The sequence below is a fragment of the Anopheles cruzii genome, chromosome 3 (genome assembly GCF_943734635.1).
Source record: "Anopheles cruzii chromosome 3, idAnoCruzAS_RS32_06, whole genome shotgun sequence".
Classification (NCBI taxonomy): Eukaryota; Metazoa; Arthropoda; class Insecta; order Diptera; family Culicidae; genus Anopheles; species Anopheles cruzii.
This window is the reverse complement of record NC_069145.1, coordinates 54,063,157-54,085,164: the sequence shown is the minus strand read 5'-3', so window position 1 is coordinate 54,085,164 and position 22,008 is coordinate 54,063,157. Positions and strand designations below refer to the sequence as shown.

General features: G+C 45.0%; 1 protein-coding gene and 1 non-coding gene across 2 annotated transcripts in view; one reads left to right on the top strand and one right to left on the bottom strand.

Annotated features, from left to right (window-relative positions):
- LOC128274803 (neuronal acetylcholine receptor subunit alpha-7-like) overlaps positions 1-22,008 on the bottom strand; it is a 45,865-nt gene that overhangs the window by 3,368 nt on the left and 20,489 nt on the right. The window contains 6 exon segments of the mRNA XM_053013115.1: positions 1,353-1,462; positions 1,537-1,623; positions 2,254-2,680; positions 6,592-6,603; positions 8,177-8,221; positions 15,192-15,331. Coding sequence (XP_052869075.1) covers positions 1,353-1,462; positions 1,537-1,623; positions 2,254-2,680; positions 6,592-6,603; positions 8,177-8,221; positions 15,192-15,331 — 821 coding nt within the window.
- Positions 4,326-4,405, top strand: Trnal-uag (transfer RNA leucine (anticodon UAG)). Its single transcript has one exon. It is a non-coding gene; the product is annotated as a tRNA-Leu (tRNA).

The following is a 22,008-nucleotide window of genomic DNA, read 5'->3' as shown; positions in this document are numbered from 1 at the left end:
GAAGGTTGGTTCAGTTGGTGATGTTTATCGCGGCGATGCTTTCGCCGAAAGCTGTCACTCACTCGGCCATGGGTTGCCGAAAGCATTAAACACTCGAGCATAAGAGAGCATTCAACGCGTTGTCTTCAATGGTCAACAATGACAGCGTTCGGACCTAGGCTTCTAGATGCTTTTAACACATTTTTATGATTAAGGAAGCCAGAGCAATGAAACAGTTGATGTGTGATTTGACATTGTTTTTGGGAGTTGGGTTTTTGACTGAAAAATATTCTTCGATTCCTACTTCAATGCCATAGATTTCCCTTGTTTTTGTAAATGATTATCACTTGTACTTCATTCTTATGCTCCTCCAAAGTAATCTTAAGTTTTAAGAACTAATCACCATTGTTTGTATATCTCACTTTACACTAATTTTCTAAGACTCCGGAAGCCGGATCCTGTAATAACGATGGGATAAGTCACCTTCGTATCGCGAAATTAGTACACCATAGTTTATTTCTGCCAATTTTTGCCCCATTTTCTGGTTTGATTCATCCTGAAAAAGCTAGTTCATGCAAGATATGCAGGTACGCCAGCATAGTTCCAATCATCGGACCGCCAGAATGCCACCAACGACCGGCGGTCGCCAAAGAAGTGCTTACCGGTCCGGAAAGATTGCTTTCTGATTGTTAATTTGCAGTTCATTTTGGTAGATTGGCCACTACGGTCACTGTTACCCGTAGCCGAGAACCACCAGTAGGCATCCTCGAGAGGCTCGCCCGTCAGGGTTCGTAGGATCCGGAACTACGTGTCTACGCTGGGAAGCGATATGCGAGCTGCTAACCGCAGCTGGACTCCCGAGTTCCCGAGATTACTCTTGACCCAATGGCGGCGAACGAGGTCCAGCGCGAAAAGCACCGAAAACATATTCCAAATAGCATCCGGTCGTTGCGTTGCTCTGGAGAGAGCTGCTGACTATGAAGGCACCGGAGGTGAAACCACATCACGATGCATCCTGCAGCCAGAGGCGCAGCATCGGTGGAAGCTGATTTCATAATGGCGTAGGTCGGTAGCGGCCAGAACCAGCACTGGACAACAATCAAGCACCTCACCGCCGGGACTTATGACTTGTGCGATCACATTTTAGTTCGCACACCCGTCGACCGGAACGGCCGTGGGGCTCGGCCGTAGGCAAGAATTGCACTTGCATCGTACTTCATCAACACTCGCATCTTGTGCCCGTCAGCGTTTGCTGGTCCTGAAGCGCCGTGCCGTGCCGTGCCGGCAAGCATTTCGCAGGACAAAAGGAATCTGGGTACGGAACGACGGCGAACGAAGCATAAAATAGGTTGGTTGCTAGCGCACATACTCACCCAATCTGACATTTCGTGTGTGTCCGCATTTCTATGATGATAATTTAAAATTAAAATTGTCGAAACAACGGATGATGCAACCATAAACATGATGCAGTTAAAATATGTGCCTGTTTGGAGAAAAGAAACGAACAAACCGGTTACTTGCCTGACGTAAAACCGTTGGGAAGCAATAAGAAGTTACCTAAAAGTGGAACAGCATCCGATGTGGCTGGCATTGTTTCAGCAACCATATTTAAAAATACAGTTAATGATAATAAAATCGTTACACCTGCGGGAGAAATCGGATAACGTAATATTTACAAAAGTGATCTAAAACGGATGAAATTGACAGACACATCTCTGACAGAAACATTGATACTTTCGCATCATTTCAATAAAAATATTCAAAGATATGCAGCAGAACAGAAAGTAGGTATTAAATAGCAATAATAGTAATTGATTGTGAAGCTTTTGCTGAGCTGTAGTTGACTAGAACATTTTAGATATAAAGTTGATCAATTGATTAATTTAAAAAGGTGAAATACAGCTACTGTTTGGTGAATAGGTTTATACGTCCTCTGAATTTATATATTTTTAACTATAAAATTTAATTTGTCTTTCGATTCAAGAGTTGTATAGACTGTTTCCAATTGAAAAGAAAAGTGCCTACCTGACAGCGGCGTCATTTGAGACTCTCAAGTCTTATTAAAGTTATACGAAGATTGAAACCACAATAGATAAATGTATACCCATCCAAAAACTGACCAATATTTCATTTAAAAAAACGTTTCTTCATACAAAGTGGCGTGTTGTACGAACATTTATTAGTGTCCCTGGCATTAGAAGTGCTAGTTCAAATTCGGCACAAGCCTCTTCTCAAACCCCGTGTCGCTCGAGTGGATCGTGGACGGAAACTTACCTAATGATAACTTTTCTCCCGAATCCGGGGGCAGCGTGAAGCCGAGAAGTGCCATCGACGCAATCAGCACGCACGGCACGATCAAATTGAAAAAATAGTACAGCGTGCGCCTCCGGATGATGATGGCGAAGGTGATGTCGATGTAAGGCTCTGGACAGCAGTTGTAGTAGATTTCGTTACGCTTGCCGGGAACACCTATGCAGTAGCCGACCGAATCGTGGACGTGGCAAGGAACGATGTCGCAATTGGGGGGGTGGATCGAAAGTGTTGTTTTTCGTATTCGTGGGAGATCGAAGAGGTGCGAAAAATTACGTCGTACGAATAGATTTTATTTTATTGCAAAGCCTTTGAGCAACGGTGGAAGCCGTTTTCGAATGCGAATGCGAAAACAGCAGCCAAATCTCGATGTTTCAAATTGTAATTTCCGCTTCGAAGGGTACATTTTGCAGGTAACAGGGATCAATAACAATAGGGTGCGGCCTCGAACGGCCATCACATGCTACATGCTACGGTGTGTGTGGGACGATGGGTTCTGAATGAGTTGAAAATGGTGCAAAAAGGAAGAAGTGCTTTGGGATGAGAATTGCTTCCGCCGTTTGTCGCGTTCCGGCTGCGGCAATGGGCGAATGGAAATTGTGTTACTGTTGTTGAAACGCGTTTGGCCAAAGATGAGCAAATGAATATAGTAATTACAGATTGAGGCAAGCGTTTGATTTTGAAATGAGTTTTCTCAAATCGATCTAACATGCTGCGATTGAAGGATAGACATCGCGCTTGAAACCGGAACTTCTTAGAGGTACTAACAGATAGAGCCTGTGATAAGTCCTTCGTTGTGTACAAAAAAAAGCAACACTACCATCGCCACCCAGCTTTCCCATTAAATCAATTCACACCACGCTCATATGGATAACTAATGTTCCACCTCACTTATAGGGGCAGTTTCTTCTTGGACGAACATTAATTGAATATGGTTTTATCCCACATCCCCACCCGTGTGTGGTTATTGAATGTTTAATGTTGGTAAAGTCATCGTAAAGGGAGTCATCCACACTCCCATGCCCGTGTGCCCCTTGGACGTTCCGTGGATTACAAACAGACGCCTGGGCCTTCGGTGCAAAAACAGCGCGTGTCCTTTGGCGCAAGAAAGGAAAGTTTAATATCCGCACTGCTCCGTGGCGGGCTGCTTTCTTTTGCTCTGGCTGCCCCGGTTCACCGCCGAACGTAGCTGAACCGAGACAGAAGCCAGAGGACAAAGTTTTCCTATTCATCTCATTTCACCAGACCGGAGGCTGCCCGGGCCGTGGCCGTGGCCAGCTGGCCAGAAACAGTCGGTGGGATTAGTGATAAAGGGTTCTTGTAATAAATTTAATCACTTTCCATGTTTTAACCATTAATACCGGAGAGCGGGAGCCGCTCGGAGGCACTCGGTGGGAAGCTCGACACCAAAACCCCGTGATCCCAAATCCCGGCAATGCCCGGGACCCACTTCATTAGCCAGACCGGACCGGAGGTAGAATATAGTTGGTCCTGCGGGGACACACACATTTTCCTGGTGATCTGGTAAGGGGTCCCCGACGTCGACGACGGCATTCTAGGCCGCAGGGCCGGGAAGCTGTTGATCAATAACCACCGGGGCACCACGGGGCCCGGTAGGCTGGCTGAAAGGAAAGTGCAATTTATGCTTCACACGATGGGGAACCATCATAAACAAAGACCGCTTACCGCCCGGGCCCGGGAATCGATATCAAGGGAGCCAGGTTACTGTGGGCCAGGTTCAGCCAGAGAATACCCAGAGTGGAGGATGAGCAACTTTTTCCCACGGGTAGCGCTGGACCGTGCCGGCTCATCAACTGATCCGCAACAACGGACCCAGCCCAGCGGTAGATAGATAAAATCCCTCCTTTATCATGTCTTAAGCGATTTTGGCAATTAGTTAGCAAATTGTAAAACCGAAACCCGGCCTGTCCGTTGAGGCGACCGCACTTTGGAGGGCAATTTCACTACTCCTGTCCACGAATCCGTACGCAACGCGTAGCATAGGACACACCATAATTTACGCCACGCTCTACCGAGGCAGCGTGGCCGAGCGGTCTAAGGCGCTGGTTTTAGGCACCAGTCAGAAATGGCGTGGGTTCGAATCCCACCGCTGTCAGAGGAGAGAAAAAGGGGAGAGAATTGTTTTTGGATCCGGCAAAAACAATCGCAGTTTGTTGAGTGTGTGAAACCGAGATGTTTGTTTTGTTTTCATGTGTGTGTGTGTGTGTGTGTGTTTTCGAAGATATCACGTCCAATTAAGCAAACGGAACGGTTTGTACGTTTGTGTGGGGCCGAATCACGTGTTTCCGGTGCTTTTCAGTTAGCTTTGCTTGTTTGTTTTTGGTTTCGGGGGGGAACTAGTTTCTTTTTGCATATCACGCGTATCGGAGTCTGAAACGAAAACAAGAATATCTCACTGATTAAATCATGTCGACAACCTTGCCTTGCCCTACCGACCCGACGACGTCCGAGGCAAAGCAAGTGTGCTGACGGTTTTCGGCGGAAGCGCGGCTTGTTACGATAGGGACTCGGTACATTCTCCACCCGGGACGACTCGGTGCTACTTACCGACAGTCTGCAAACCGTCAGTCCCTGCCGCTGCCGCTAGCGGATCTGTTCTCCTGGATCCATCATACGTCACCACACTCTGTTCTCTGTTCCCACTGGCTTTAATGGATCTGACCAACTTTCATTCTCATCGTCTCCCCCGGCGGGGGGGCCGTCGCTGTCTTGCGGAGGATGCGTCGCAGAAGTTCGAAGTTCGGGTCGGAGAATTTTGAGCGAATGTTTGTCTTTTTCTTTTCATTTTTTTTTTTTTTTGGTTTTCGAAGATTACAGTGGTTTCGTGACGATTGATAAGTGCTAACGAATGACGCAATCTTCGTGAATCGCGACTGCCAAGACGCCCGCGAAGATGAACAACGTTTGCCAACGCCGGGCCGCCGCCGGTTGGGCGGATGTCCTAGCGGAAAGCGGAAGGCTTCATTCGCCTTCGCCGCGACCATTCACCTGGTTTGGGCTGGGCGCCCCCCCGGAAGGGGTTGGCTTCGTTTCGCCACCAAACTACCGAACGCTGGACGGCGGAAATGGATTCGACGTAGCAGTTTCGATGGGAAACGAGTGGTCGCGTCGTGGTCATCGAGGGGTTGGTTTGGCACTTTCGATGGTCGCGTCTTCCGGTCGGGAACCGGAAAAGCGACCCTTGGCAAACGTGGCTCACCTTCTCGCCCGGCAGTACGCGATGGAAATTGTGCAATGCGTTGTTAGTTTAGTTTTAGTATGGAGTTTAGTTTTGTGTTTTGTTTTTTGGTTTTTCGATGCTGCTTTGTATGCTTATTGGTTAATGTTGGTATACGTGTGTTGAATATCTGCGTTGCATGTGGAATTTTCATTGATCTATTTCTGCTTTGTTTGCTCGGTACCGTGTGTGTGTCAGATCATATCCAATCGCCGCTCGTTTTGTGGGGTGCCGTTCTCAGCTTAGGTCATAGTATGTACCATTTGATTAACTCGCTTTATTTTATCAAGTTTATTTAAGTATGTACTCTTGTTTGCTTGTTTATCATCATAATCTGTTAAATAATTAATCTTTATTTTAACGTGTCGAAATGCATTTTGGTGTGAGTGAAGTGTATTCATATCATCGCTAACCAGATCCTAAACACCACTCGATCGTTGAAACATTATTCAAATCGTTCCTACTTACAAAAATTGACAAAATATTTTTTTTTTTTTTTTAATTTGAGAGACGAAACAGTGATCCCTGTGCCGTTAAATTTGTTTTCTCTCTTATCACGGTTCAATACAGCATCCTTATGGAACCACACGAATGAAAAAACACTAGGAAGAATTATGAAAAACAGTCAAAACTTGTCAGGAAAGAAAACTATATCGTTTCTTCATAACATTCAATTAAAAAATTATCGAGATGGTCTCAAATATCGGGTTTTCAACCAAATATGTGCTTTTAAAAATCGTATGGCACATTTGGAAAAACATCCTATTGTTAGAATATTCTTCTCACTCGGAATTACCGATAAGAAAAAGTCGTATCTGAGTCTTAGCTACTGTTTATGATTTTTCTCGCGTCGATAGTGACGTGAACGTGACGGAAACCCCCGTCAAGCTTTAAATGGAAGAACATAAAGCGCTTCCAAATAGCAATTGAATTAAAATTGTGAGACACCGAAACGAAATGAAATATACATCCGTAAACAAAACAATCTTCATTAGTGTCAAAGTCATTAAAAAATCCATTCACAATGGCGCGTTACCCAGTGCTGCTCCGTGATATGCTCATGCGTCGTTCGTTTCCTAGTCGGAAAGAAGGACCTTCAATTATGCTTGAAAACCGTGAACGAAGCCTCGTCGACATAATGTTGTTTCTTTGGCCAGAAAAAAAAAACACAGAGAAAGTTCATCTCTATTGGGATCGCCTAGAATCACCAGTCGTACGACAAACAATTGCTTGAATCGCGATTCTGCTCTCTCTCTCTCTCTTGCTTCAAGTCTACGTGAAGGAAAAAAAATGAAAGGGCAACAGACAGAGGAAATTAATGAATTTAATTTCTTCCACCTCAGGCCGAACGTGATTAGCCTTGCGAACCCAAGAAACCCGACTCGTATTTCTCCTTCGTTCACAAGCGGGAATCTCAAACAATGAAATGAAAAATGCCTCCATTGCCGGCACGGCTCGGCTCATTTGGATTGTCCAATTTCGCGAGCATCCAGCGATCCCGGCCCACAATCAAAGCGAGATCTTGGGACTCTTCCTGTAGCATCGACCAATTCGTGGCTATGGGACCAATTCGTCAACATCATCTAGTCGGAAGATGACCGTTAACGATGCAGATAAACACTCGTTAAATTGCACCGATTTGACGCTCAGACCGACGAGATTCATTTGTATGTCTCGGACAAGTGCATCAATGACAAATTTAACGCAAAATCAATAAAGTAGCTTAGATAGAAATCATTCAGGCTTGTTGTTTCCCCCCCGCTTCCGGCACCCGGTAAGTTGCCTCCTTCGCGCGCCGCGGCACACTTACAGCGAAGACAACACAAAGACGTAATCAGTAAGCCGTGCCTCAACAAGCCTCCGGCCCGGAAAGTATCGACACGGCCACGGTGAAGTGAAACAAGAACCGAAGCATACGTTGTCCTGTTCTCGAGGGTACTCGGATGCGGAAAAAAGGTTCTAGCTGGGGCACATAAAATAGCCACGGTCTCGAAGAAAGGTCGTGCGGGGAAACGGAAAACTTTACACTGAAAAGACCAGGCAGAACCCGTTCCCGCACGCCAACCTACCAAACGTCCGGCTGGGAAAGTCCACTAATCCGGTTAAAATATCTCCCAAGCGCGTACGATTGGAAAATTGGCTATGAATGTTTACGACCTCGCGGCGCCGCAGTATCGGGTGCGGTCGGATTTATCGCTGCAGCAGATCGACCCCCGGGCACGTCATTACGTCCGGTCACGGTTCGGTCACGAACCTTGCACGCGGCCGGCGTAAGAAGGAAACACATCCTGCGCCGGCCTTAGCGTGCGTGTTGGTTGATTTTCCTTTGCTTGTGATCATTTTTTTCCTACATTATCAGCCCAACCAGTGCCGGATGCTGCTGCCCGTTTGAGAGTATACAGTAAATAAGTGTAATTAGAGTGGTTTTTACAACAACGCAGCGAGTAGGAGACATGAGGGGACATTGATTCGTTAGTTGATTTAATGTGAGTTTTTGACCGTGACCGTGGCATGTTCCGGTGTCGGAAGTCCAGAGCCAGAGGTCAGGACGACGGGGTACGGCACGGCTTCACGCTTCAAGCACCGGCGATTCATCGATACCCTCCTAACCTACCCGTGGACCGAACGGTCGGCACCGGTCGTACTTACGAGCTTCAGCCAAATGTTTGTCACCAGCAGCTGATTTTTCTCGTCCTGTAAGTGGAAAAAAGCACAGTGAAATTAGTATTATTTGTAGAAAGAATCGTGTTATTTTTTTGTCGTATTGATGAAGAAGAAAATATTTGATTGCTTTACTTTATCCGGCATCACAACCCCCGAGCGGTCTTGGCCTGCAATATGCTTCCATCGGTCACGATTGAGCGTCTTTGTCCACCATTGAAGCGCTCTGCAGACAGCGAGCTGAAAGTTGGGACCGACCAAATTTGGGACCGACGCCTTCACACCAAGGTGCCGAATTTGGGAACGTCAAGAGAAAAGTAGAGACACCTTGTGTATTTTAAAACCAATCGAAGACTACTCATTTGAGGTTTTTTGTATCACAAGCAATTTTAACTTAACTAACTATTTAACTTGTAATTCAAACACAAATTCATCATAAAACTGTTTTAATTCTCGCATCAAAACTCAATGGATCTTGAACTTGCAAATATAAACACACATAATCTGTCAAAAAATCAAAACAACCCGAAATATTTCGCCCCGTCCACCACACCTCCAACTATACGAACCTTGACAAATTTGCGAGCCCAATGCTGTCTCTTTTATGAATTTTACTTTCGACGGAGTAACTTGACGCCGTTGCCTGTGTGAAATGTCTTATACAATCCAATGCAAGACAACGCGTGTTGACGTTCCGAAATTTCATTTCCAGAACGCACTTCGGATGTGTGCTGACGGCTTGAGTTATACGGGTCACTCTCTCACCCTCTCAAATGGAGCCTACCAGGTCCCATTATGGACGGTCTAAATATACTTTGCGGGCTGGTTCGTCGTACGTCGTTCTAATGACATGATTAGCCCACCGGAGCTCGGCGAGGTGAGACCAAATATCAATTTGAGCATCTTCCTCTTGGACGCGGCTAACACGATTTCATCAGTTTTGGACAGAATCCATGTGTCAGATGCGTATGATAAAAAACTACTGGTACTGGGATTATAAAAGTACCCTAGAAGCTTAGGTGAAGCTCGAATATTTTGATGAGTACGTTATCTTCTACCTTCGAGCAAGTTCCAGCAATTGAGTTCCACCAATTATCAATTTTGTAGTTGAAGTAATCGATTTGGTTCACCAAAACAACCAACATCTGTCTGATGGAATGCTTTCTTATCTTGTTCGTTTATAGTACTTCGTAAATAATATAAAACGTGTTATGGATCTCTTCATAGAGTTGGAAACTTCGAAATTAGTTCGAAATGAGTTCGAAACTTCGAATGTTGTCCGAACAATATTGAGACCCACTATATTAATTGCTGTTTAGTACTACTGGTTGTACTGGGGAGGATTTGTTACTGTCCCAATTGTTTAAACTGTTGTTGCAATACCCAATTTATCACCAAAATATTATTAGGACTTTGGCAATAATTCTTACGGGTTTACATTACTGCATTTAGTGGCAATGGCATTACTCACTAAATGTCACAAATGTTTCTTTATGAAATACATGCTTGACAGCTACTATCATTTCGCATCTAACGCAGTATAGGTTTTATGGTTAAAGTTTTTTTTAAGCATCTGATCTGACTTTTTTTAAGCATCTGACAGGGTCGAGTTTTGTTCCTGGTAAAGAATTTTTTGCGGGGAGCACTTCTTCATTACTTCAATATGAAGAAAAGTGCTAACGAAAGTCAACGTATTTTGATGGATGTTTATGGTGAACATGGTCCTACTAAGAGAACGTGTCGTATGTGGTTTGCGAAGTTCAAAAGTGGTGATTTTCGGCTTGCAAGACCAAGAGCGACCTGAATAACTAAAAAAAGTTTTTCGATGTAGAATTGGCAGCATTGCTCGATCATGATGCTTGTCAGACGCAAAAAAGCTTGCAGAAATCTTAGGAGTTGACCATACGACAGTTTCCGGTGGGACCTGAGTGCCATGGAAATGATTATAAAAATGTCTTTTTGAGTTCGCCATGAATTGAAAGAAAGAGACATTGAATAAAGGAAAACCATTTGTGAATTTCTGCTTGTGAGGCTGCAAAGAAAGGGGTTCTTGTACTGAATCGTAACTGGTGATGAAAAGAGGAGATGTTACGAGAATCCTAAATACGAAAAAGCCTGAATACAGCCTGGTGAACCAGATCCATCGCAACCAAAGCGAAAAATACACTGCGCAAAGGTATCCTCTGCCTATGGTGGGATATGAAAGGTGTGGTGTAGTGTGAGCTTTTAAAACCTAATGAAATTAGTGATAGACAATCCCATCGACAATAATTAATGCATTTGAACGACCCGAATTTTCCAAAATGACAACGCTCGACCCCACACCGCAAAACCGGTCAAAAAATGGGAGAAAGTAGTAGCTAACGACGGACAATACTTTCATTAAAACATTCATATGTTTTGTTGTTGTGGCCACAAATGTCGAACGACAACCATATGAATCCATTCAAATTCCTGATACAATACATCCAAATCACATGCATCGAAATCGAACAAACAACCAGTCTTACGTTACATCCAGATCCGTCCAGGGGTTGTTCACGAAAACTAAGCACATAAAACGATGTAACTCATTAGGGTAAAATGCATTCACAAAGTAGGGCATAACCGGTAACGAGTTATTCCTCAGCTTCGCCGACTATCGATTTCCGCACCGCTGCCAGCTGACAAACCTATAATTACATCTCACTGCGCAGCGTCAGCCGTTAATGGAACTGTCCTGTATCCTGCCCAAGCAATCCGCCATCGACTATCCAGCCCATTGAGCATGAGACGCAAACCCGGATTTGTCACTACGCCAGCATTACGCTGCGACTGCATGACCTACGGCCTGCGGCCCTAACGACGCGTCCACGATCACTAATTGAGCTTACCACACCACCACTAGCAGCAGCATCCCTAGCCCACGAGAAAGTTACCGGAAAGAGGAAGGACTCTGGAAGCTTGACAAACTTTTTTGATGCAAGCAACGGCAAAACCGCCCACCGAGACAAACTTATCAATTATGCAACTTAGCGCTCGGTCACTATTACTGTGACCTGGCCGGCCGTCGTCGGAAATGAAATCGGGAGTTTCCCGGGAAAAAAACGAATACAAAAAAGGGACGAAAAATTATGGATACCCAGTGTCCATGCTACCTGCTACGATGCTTGTCGTTCTCCTCCACCGATACTTAAACGATCGCATACAACATAAAAATGGTCCTGATAGTGGTCCTGGTGCACTGCGCCGCGGAATAGCCACTAACTGGTATTTGCATCAAACTTACAGCTCCCTTAACGCCTTTCTACTTCTAAAGCCCCTTGATCCGACCTACGCGCTCCGTGGAGGCGAAGGTTATGCAAGATGGTCCCATCGTAGGGAAGCAACCAAGGAAAGCCAGTGTCTAAGGCCAGCCAGAGAGCAGTGTTTCAGCATTGTGTCTGCGAGAGCAACATGCTCCTGGTGACCCAGAATAACAATAATAACACCGCTCGATGGGGCTGCTGCTGCTCTCGAAGCCCCCAGAAACCACAGAGCCACGGCTTCGGCAGGCATAATGGTAGTGGTGCTGTCCTAGTTACCACCCACGCCACTCACCACATGATAATGCTCCGTGGACGATGTTCCGTGCCGAGATGAGCACGAGAGCGAATCGAGACCCGGGCTTCGGTGAGAGAATCTTTTATTTAAAAATTTACAAACGCAAGCGCACAACGGCACCAACATTCGGTGCTGCTTTCGGTGTCTCTTCGTCGACCGACCAAAAAGTATGATCCGCAAAACGGTACCCTGTCCGGACTTCAAGCTAGACGCATCCCCGCCTCGACGATGCTGGTAATAAAATTTGGCTACAAATCTACTTCAGCCCTTAAATGTGCATGTAAAATCATTTTTGATAACTTCCCCCTGTTGGCTGCCAGGCGATGTCCCGGTCGCAGGCATCCTTTAACCTGGACCTGAAATCGTGCAGCGAACATGTGACACATAGCGCAATCCGGTGCCGTCAGCCCGGCTCGAAAAAAAACGCGGTTGAGCGCTGTTTCGGGAAACGGTTTACTTCCGGGCCCCGGTTAACATCAAGTGGATAGTAATTGCAGCGGCACGAGGCAGCAGTGCAAGAGTGCGGTGATATGGTACATTCAATTACCCGAAGGCAGGAAACGAACATAATTAAAATAATCCTCCGGAACGATGGTGGCGGTGTGTAGAATGCTTCATGAACTGCTGCACTTCATTGAGACAGAAGTTTTGTCAACTTGAAATATTTTTAAAACGACCCTACAGTCTATGCTTCCTGGTGTGACGCCTAGTTTTGGAAATCGACCAATCCGCTTTTTTAACTGATCTGCAAGTAAATATCTTTGCGGAAAAGCAGTTAGTGCGTGTAATAAAAATACACTTTTTCAAATTTTTGCAACTTAATCGTTAAAATTTAAACACTTAAAAGCTTATTAAAATATTACACAACTAAGGAGCAGAAACGTGGTGCTAAAGCTTGTTCTGTCCTTTGTTATTAACCACAAGGACTCGACACAAAATTGTTCGATAGCTATTATTGTGAGGTTTGAATAAACTATATTGTAAGCTACTAGGGTGATCATTAAGTTTTGACGTTCGATACCAGGAGCTGCTACGAGTCTAATTCTTTTTGTCATATTGGTACACTCTTCAGATGAACGTATGTGAAGTTTCATTTCAATCGGACACTTAGTTTTTTTTTACAAGCCATTTAGTATCGACATGTTACAGTTTTTTTTTTCAATGGATAAAATCAAGTATCGTGCAATGATTTAATTTTTATTTTTGAAAGGCTTAAAAGCAAAGGAAAATTATGAACGAATGTTGAAAGTGTATAAGGACTCTTCGCCTTCAATAAAAAGTTTAAAACGGGGGTTTCTGAGTTTAAACGTGGTCGTAGTAGCCTTCAAGGCGATCCATGTCAAAAACGCCAAAAAACAGACACAACACCTGAAATCGTAAAACAATACAGGATATCGATTTCGAAAACCCTCCAATCACTGATAGAAATTAAGTACAAGACCTAGCCAACTCATTGAGCAGTATAACCAATATTTTGACTGGAGTTTTGGGTTCCTGAAAGCTGTTTGCAAAATGGCTGCCGCATTCGCTAAAAAGCCATTCGAATGCATCTTTCTTGACAACATTTAAAGCGTTTTCGATAGGATAAAGTGGATTTTGTGCATTGAATCATCACTGTGGATGAGGCCTGGGTCTCTCACTATGATCCTGAATCAAAACAAGAGGTTAAGGAGTGGTGTGAACCTTTTTCTTCAGCTTCGAAACGAGTTTGTGTCCAGAAATCGCCCAAAAAAGGTGTTCGCATCATTTTTTCAGGATGCGAATGGAATTTTGCTACCGGATTGCTTGCAAACTGGTAAAACAATAAATTTTGATTTTTTTTGTAACATTTTAGAGCAACTGAAGGCGAAAATTGGTAAAAAAAGACTCAGTTTGCAGAAGAAAAACATCGTCTTTCATCAGGGCAACGCACCCTCTCAGAAGAGCATTTCGAAAATGGCAAAAATCCATGAATTAAAGTTCGAATTGTTGGAGTATCCACCCAATTCACTAAATTTGGCCCTTAGCGACATCCACCTGTTTTCAAACCAAAAAATCGTCCCCGGAAAACTTTTTTCATCAAATAACGACATCATAACAGTAATGTGACATGTCGATACTAAATGGCTTGTAAAAAAAAAAAAAAAGTGTCCGATTGAAATAAAACTTCACATACGTTCATTTGAAGAGTGTACCAATATGACAAAAAAAAATGGACTCTTAACAGCGCCCTCTGGTATCGAACGTTAAAACTTAATGATCACCCTAGTAGATTTTTCTTCCGTTTCTATTTTACGAAACTCGGCCAATCGATTTGTTCGATCACTGGCAGTTGTTTTCACCATATTATGCCCATTACGTGTCGGTTCGGTGGGCGATTTTTATTTTCAAATTTCCCGTAATTTGTGTAAAACTGTTACAGGCAATAACGAATTTTCCAACACTTTATGGCAGCTCTTTCGGGGGCGAACCGTTTGGTTGAACCCGACGTTACGATGTTATTCGTTCCGCTTCGTCAACGTTGAACTGCGCCAAACAAGGCGATTTACCACTTAAGCCCACGTGCCAGTAATAAAAATATTATTTTATTGACTTTTATCGGCGGTCCAGATTTTGCTGGACAAAACCCATCCCTGCTATGGGATTCACGTCACAGCATCCCAGCACAGGGGCACACCTCAGGTGTCACCTCAGTTCTACAAGAGTCACATTATTTTGCTATCATCCAGTGTACTCTTCAGCGAGGCAGCAAAGATTTATCCTGTTAAAAAGGTCCATCTGGAATTTTAATGATCCGTAGCCTACCGGGCGCTTGATACTGGCCGGAAGCGCTGACGGTGCCGAAAGCCCCGATCGGTACAGCGAAGAGGACACTTACACTTTATCCACCTCCATCACGGGTGCCATGTGCAGCGATGTAAACTGCGCCAATCGCGAAAAAATCCAAAGTTCTGCTATACTTTGCAAAAATGCACGGCCTGGCAGGCTAACGACGACGGCGGCCCGAAACACAATTACTCTCATCGCCATCCCGCAGGACATTCTGGCAGGGCGTCAACTTATCGGCTCGTTGACCCGAACACAAATCGGAGCTAATCGAATTGGGGATGTTTTTCGAAAACAACCCCAACCCGGTGCCAAAGCGCCGAAAGCGTGGCGAAAACGAACCGATGGTAATGACTCCGATTGGCGATTGGCGTTATGGATGGTGATGATGCTCTGCCGATGGTGCTGCCGACGGAAAACACAAGACATCCCACAACGAACAACAAACGGACGCTCTGAAGTATGCTCTCGTACGTGGGCTGTACACACAGCCAAATGAACCGCGAAAAAAGGACCAGATAAAGGACCGAATCTTCTCCGCCGGCGAAGTACGTCGACTGTTGGCCAAGGACTGTTTACGCAAGGAAATGAAAGCTAATGTCACGTCCGTACTTACCACGTCAATGATTTGCATCAGCGTTAAACCAAAGCTCAATTGAAGAGGGTCCGATTCGTTCACCACCGGGCGCTCCAGGATGTTGTACGAGTCGAGTAGATCGTGCAGCAGGCGCTTCTCGTTGTAACCGGCCATGCACACTGGGGACGACAATGAAAAACATTATGACCATCAGCGGAAAGCGGAAAGGTGGTTTTGAGAGTCGTTCAACACGCAAACAACAACACAAGAAACCATACAAACGTAAGCGAAAAGAAACCATACAAACGAGAATTATGTGTGAGGTGATCTTCGTTTAGTGTTTTCGTGATTATTAGAAGCTGTGGAAATGAGAAATTTTCTTACATTTAGACCCGAAAGCTAAACGTTTTATCAGTCATGATTTAACACACTCATACACTTTCTTCTCTGTTAGTAGTATCGACACATAAAAAGGATTCTGATTGGATATGGATAGAAGTGTGTAGAATGGCGGACCGCTCCGTACTCTTTGGAGAATTCTTGAAACCCATTTTCTTTCGCCCTTGTTGGACTGAATTCCCTGCGGCCCACGAGGATCAACCTGACTCCCGTGTCTGTGTGTGTGTGTGTGTGTGTGCGGAGGGTGGAACAAAAATCCTTTTATTATTATGAATGCAAGGAGAAAATTAAATCCCCTCTCGGAAAATCTCCCAGAATATGCTGCACGCATTAAGCGCCCGTTCGAGCCTTGGCACGCGAACGGGCGCCGAGCGGAAGGACCACTAATGGAACGGAAACATGGTTGTAACCGTACGCGCGTCCGTGGTGTCGTGGTGTCCGCAGCGGAAGCACACGTGATAATCGAGTGTAACATGTTCATAATATTTTGCCGCACTGAGTTTCGTGAGCACACGAAAGGTGCGCCGAAAAAACCAAGGTACCCAAATAAAAACGGGAACCCGGCGTCTTCGCGGCGGTAACCTAAAGCGACTACAGGCGTACACCAGCATCGGAAAAGATTGTACCATTCAATTTTCCACGGGATTATGTTGACCCTTGGTTGGTTTGGCCGGAGAGAAAATGATATCCGCTTCGCCAAATTCGTGCCGTAAAGTTTCGGATTAAAGCGACTGAAACTGAAACGAGCCGTTTGGTCCCGTTTTCCGTGTCCGTGGCGTGGCCCAGACCGAATTCCCCCTGCAGTATTAGTGGAAACACCCCGCTAGTTGCCGAATGCGAGACGTTAGTTACCAGGCGCCTCCATACGAACGTACGCAGCCGTTAATTGAATTAACGGTTTTAATGGCCATCAGCAAGGAAACGAACGAAACGTATTGATGAAATGAAACAGAACAGCGGTTTAAGAAGTGCAGCTTTTGGTTAACTGCAATGGGGTCTCGTAGCGTTCTACCAAACATTTTAGGGGAATTATTTATTTATTCATTTATTGAATAATTATCAACGAGGCTTATTTGTCTACTCCTAGCCTAACTTATTAAAAGGTCATACAATAGAATGCGGAGACGGAACACAGATAAAATTTGATAAAAGCCAAAGAACTCAATTAATTAATTCTTCTGCACATAAAATGCACCGGGTTAAACCGTCTTAGGTCTAGTGGAGTACATGACTGAAGCCAAGAATGAGATAGTCCTAAGCTAGCGAATACGCGCAGTTGAACGTAACATAAATAGTAAGGATGGCGAGTCAATCTTTTTGGTAAGGATCCCCGCTACGAAGCAGCACTGGTCGCATGCGCGTCTGGAGTCAAGAGACTCAAGTCCAGGCAGAAGACATCGGATGCTATTGTGCGGGCAACGGCTCAGATCTAACCAGTCGAACTTCTTTAGTGCAAACCGGTTGAACCCCAAAACCAGACTGCAGTACAGGGCCTTAATGTAGTCCAGGTCACGGAAGTCCTTAGACGTTCTAAATACTAATCCTAACTGTCTATATACCAAGGAGATATTATCTTCGAAGTGCGGGATAAAACTTAGCTTACACTCAAGTAAGATGCCTAGATTTCTAGATTTAAATCAAAAAATAAAAGTATGATAGCATAGCGGATGAATCATTGATAAATACGATAAACCGCAACTGGCCAAGTATGCGGCCTTGCGGTATTCCCGAAGTCCTGGTAAAGGAACATGAAAAACACTAGAAGATTTTTGCTTTGTAGCTTCGTCCAGTTAAGTATGTTGACAAACAGAAACACCAAGAAGTAGACCGACTGAGCTTCGTTAGTTTAACCTGTCACATGTTGTAATCTGTATTGGACTTGAAAAAACGCAAAGTTAACATCAAATGGTGATATTACACACGATTTTCCACGATACTTCAAGTGTTGATTGATTGTGCCCCCATCAAGCCCTGTTTGCTATGAGCTGTGCGACTTCCATGCGCACGGCAGGCAAAAAGGACAGCATAAAACCTCGATCACGTCAAACCACAACATGTACCCGAAATGGCAACCGAGAGCAAAAAACCAAACCCAATTCTTCGGACAAACCACACCGGAAACCAATGACTATCCTAACCCGTGTGGAAAGAAGTGGCAATTCAGCATGCCAAGCCATTATGCGTCTACCGTGCCCCAAGAGCTGCTCCGTCCCCTCGGTACTCGAACCGATCCGACCGAAAACAAAAAAAAACAACAGTTTCTTCTCAGAATGGAAACGCATTTTCGTCACAAAAGGTATGGTCGATTGTCAGCTGACCATCAGCTACGGAAGCCAGACGGCAAGCACGTAGGGGCCGGCCGATGGCACACGGTGCCAGTGGGGGATAGATAATCGCCTCACACCCCAAAGGATGCTCCAGAGTATACTGCACGAGATACGGAGAGGTCCACTCAGTTAGGGAAGGCATTTCTTATGGTTCGAGGATTACCTGACAGCATCGTACCGGGCCGGTTATTCCGGGTTTTCGTACCCTGCCAGGGAACTGGAGTCTGATTTTATTTTTCAACCTACCCGCGATCGGTAAGTGAAGCATTAGTGAGGTCTAAAAAGAAGCACGACCATAAATATGAGAGCCAACATCGAAAGCACATATTTACCGGTTTCCGATTACTGCCGGTGGCACGGAAGCACGGAGAAAGTGCACCCCTGGAGCAATACATCAACACTCTCGGTACACCGATTTGGTCACTGACGGATTGCGACCCCACACCAAAAGGACCACCCTTTTTATCCGTAGAACCCTGGAACACTCGCACGGACCCCGGTAATCTATTGGCAAAGCCTCATTAACACCAGCGACAGACTGTTCCGGGCCGGAGAAAGGTGGGCTTACGGGACCTACTCAGGGACCGTTTCAACTCAAAAAGGAACACCGGGTCGCCAGGCTGTGGCCTACACACACCGTACGCGGAAACCCATTTCCGTTCGGCGGAACAACAGATTTTCCTCTGACAGGAACAAGCGGAGCGGCCGGCGAAGTGGCAGGCACAACAGGATGAGGTCATTAAACTAATGATCCCATCATGCAGGGCTCCCGTGCCGTGCCGGAATCCCTTGGGGTGGGAACCGTTAAAAAGTATCCTTCAGATCTCTCTAACTCACTTATTTCCGATGGTGGGCCGCCGCCGTCATCTCCGAGCTACGCGGCTCCCAGAGACGGCAACGTTTAGGATGGCAGGATGGCAGCGGCATGCCGGACAACCTCCGCGGTGCCATTCGCAGTAGGTGACTTGTTTGCGCGTCCTGCCAAATGGAAATAGCCGGTTTCACGTCCTTCGTTCTCTCTCTCTCTCTCTCAATCTCACACTGTCTCTACCTTTCTCATTTGCTATTTTCTCACGCTCTCTCTCTCTCGCTCTGCTATTCTCTCTCTCTCTGTCTCGCCCCGTGCGCCCAAGTTCCGCCAGATCCCGTAAGACCAATCCCGGAAGTTGAGCCCGGTGAGTAAGACTCAGCATGGCTCTATCTGCCGTTGGGTTGGCCATCGGTTGCCGGAGGAGTGATTGTGGCTGACGAGAGGTGAAGGATTATGATTTTTCACCTTTCCCTCCCCTTTCAGCGCTTATTCCCTACCAAACCCACCGCCGTCTGCACCGCCTGCTCTGTCGGCAGGAGAGGAATAAAGAGAAAAGTGCAAAAAGCAAACGCCAGACGGAGAAAAATCATCCACTTTTCATCACACACACACAAATATCAGAGCCGCCGCCAGGACCCGAGCATAACCCGCGAGTGAACCACCGACCCACGCCAGAACTCAGAACCCGAAGAAGAAAAAGCAGAAAAACGCAACTAAATAACGAAAAGCGGAACCTGACCCCGGCACTCCCGGGCCCGAGCGCCGAGTGTGCCTATTTTCCCTGTCAGCTGCTGATTTTCCACCACCCACCACCACCACACACCACCACCACCCACTGGAGAAACGCTGGAGGTGATTTGTTTTACCTTTTTCCCATTTCGTTCTCCTTTTTTTTCTCGTTTATTCACTACAATTTTTTCCAGCGCTCCTCATTTTTATTACGGTTTTTTTTCTGTCGAGATTGGACTAAATGAGGTACGAAAATGTTAAGCATAATCCTGGATGCAGGATGCTTCGCAGGTGGCGCACAGTGGACGTGGAACGGGCGGAACGGGCTGTGTGCCGCACTGGGAAAATCGAAAGACCCCACTGTTATTTTTCTATCATACTTTATTTACTCTAAACGTATGTGTGTGTGTGTGTTTTCTCCCTTTTTCTTCCCCCGCTATCGCTCTCTCTCTCTCTCCCGGGCGTTTCAGGACATTTCTGAGCGGTGATCGCGGTGATGCCCCAGATCCTGGCGAGTCTGCTGCGAGAGGAGGAGACGGCGACGGCGAAACCTTGCCTTCGCCAGTAACCCAGCACACCCCGGCATTGCCCAGGCCCATTCGTTCGTGAACTTTCTTTTCAACCGGGTTTTTATGCTACCGAACTCCAGGACTCGTTCGCAGTTGCCCGCAGTGGTGGAGCAATACCGGCGCGACACGTTTCTACGCCGTGCTGATTACGCGCCTGCTAGCGCGCCGAGGACCTACCGTCTGGCGGATTCCAATGGTGCCCTGCGGCTACCATCATGCCGCCGCTCGTTTTCCGGAGTTGTACCCCGGGCACCCTGGTTTGGTCCACCTGGTTTCACCGTGGTTTCACCGAGGGCCATGGGCGGAAGTTCTTAATTTTGTGTCACTGCTTCCTGGAGCTAAATCGATCAGCGAAAAAGCTACAGCGCCCCAGCTATGCAGGCTGCAGAGTTTCATTTTTTCTTCTCGTTTCACCCGACTCCAGGCTTTGCTTACATCCTCCAAGGAACCTCCTGCGACAAGGGAGTGATTTAATAAGGAGGAAGTAGTCAGTTAAGAGACCGGCTCTCATTTTCTTACTTATTAACATTTAAACGAAATATGATTGGAAAATAAATAAATAATTGTTTAAATGGTCCATGCCCAATGGATTATGTTGAAATTATCACATAGGCATTAGACCCATCATATCATAGCAAATCATATCGTTAGAAAGAAGAAAAAAAACAAAACCGGAAGGTTACTGTCACTGCCTGTTACAGTCGGCTTAATTACATTCAACTGTGCTGAAATAGTCATTCATGGAAGAGTATTGGTAATCCTGTAGTAAGTAATCCTGTAAGTAAATAGAGATTAATCCCAACACTTTTTTTCTAAATCACCCAAATATATTTTCTGATTAATGCACTATGTACTAGGTTGTATACTAAGTTTTGACGTTCGATACCTTAGGGAGCAGCTACGAGCCTAATTTTTTTTTTATTATTTTGGTACACTCTTCAAATGAACGTATGTGAAGTTTCATTTCAATCGGTCACTTACTTTTTTTTCACAAGCCATTTAGTATCGACATGTCAAAAACATTTTTCACAATGGAAAAAATCAAGTATTGTGCAGTGATTGATTTTTATTTTTGAAAGGTTTAAAGGCAAAGGAAAATTATGAACGAATGTTGAAAGTGTATAAGGACTCTTTACCTTTAATTAGGTGGTTCAAAGAGGGGATTCTGAGCTTAAACATGGTCGTAGTAGCCTTTAAGACGATCCATGTCAAAAACGTCAAAAAACAGACACAACATCGGAAATCGTGAAACAATACAGGATATCGTTTTCGAAAATCGTCCAATCAGTGATAGAAATTAAGTACAAGACCTAGCCAACTCATTGAGCAGTATAACCAATATTTTGACTGAAGTTTTGGGTTCCTGAAAGCTGTTTGCAACATGGGTGCCGCATTCGCTAAAAATGGAACAATGCACCAGGTCACAAAAGCAATTTGAAAATGGCAAAAATCCATTAATTAAAGTTCGAATTGTTGTAGTATCCACCCTATTCACCAGATTTGGCCCTTAGCGACTTTCATCTGTTTTCAGACAAAAAAAAAATCATGCGTGAAAAGCGTTTTCCATCAAATGATGACGTCATAACAGTTGTAAAAATTATTTTGACATGTCGATACTAAATGGCTTGTAAAAAAAAAGTAAGTGACCGATTGAAATGAAACTTCACATACGTTCATTTGAAGAGTGTACCAAATTAACAAAAAAAAATTAGGCTCATAGCTGCGCTCTAAGGTATCGAACGTCAAAACTTAGTATACAACCTAGTATATTGATTTAAGAAAGTTACTAATATTAAGTAACGTAAAAAGAATCTCATGCTTTTTATTTAATTTTTGTCCAATCGGCAGGTGTACGGCAACCAAGGTAATGTGATGGCAAATCTCGTGGATTCTTTTCAAATGACTTGTTTAAAAGAGTCTTACAAAATGTTTAACAGTTTCTCGAACGCTTCAAGTGAAATCGAGTAGAGTAATCTTATTTTCTTTTGCTTCACTGCACCTGAAGGTGCACCTAAAATCTA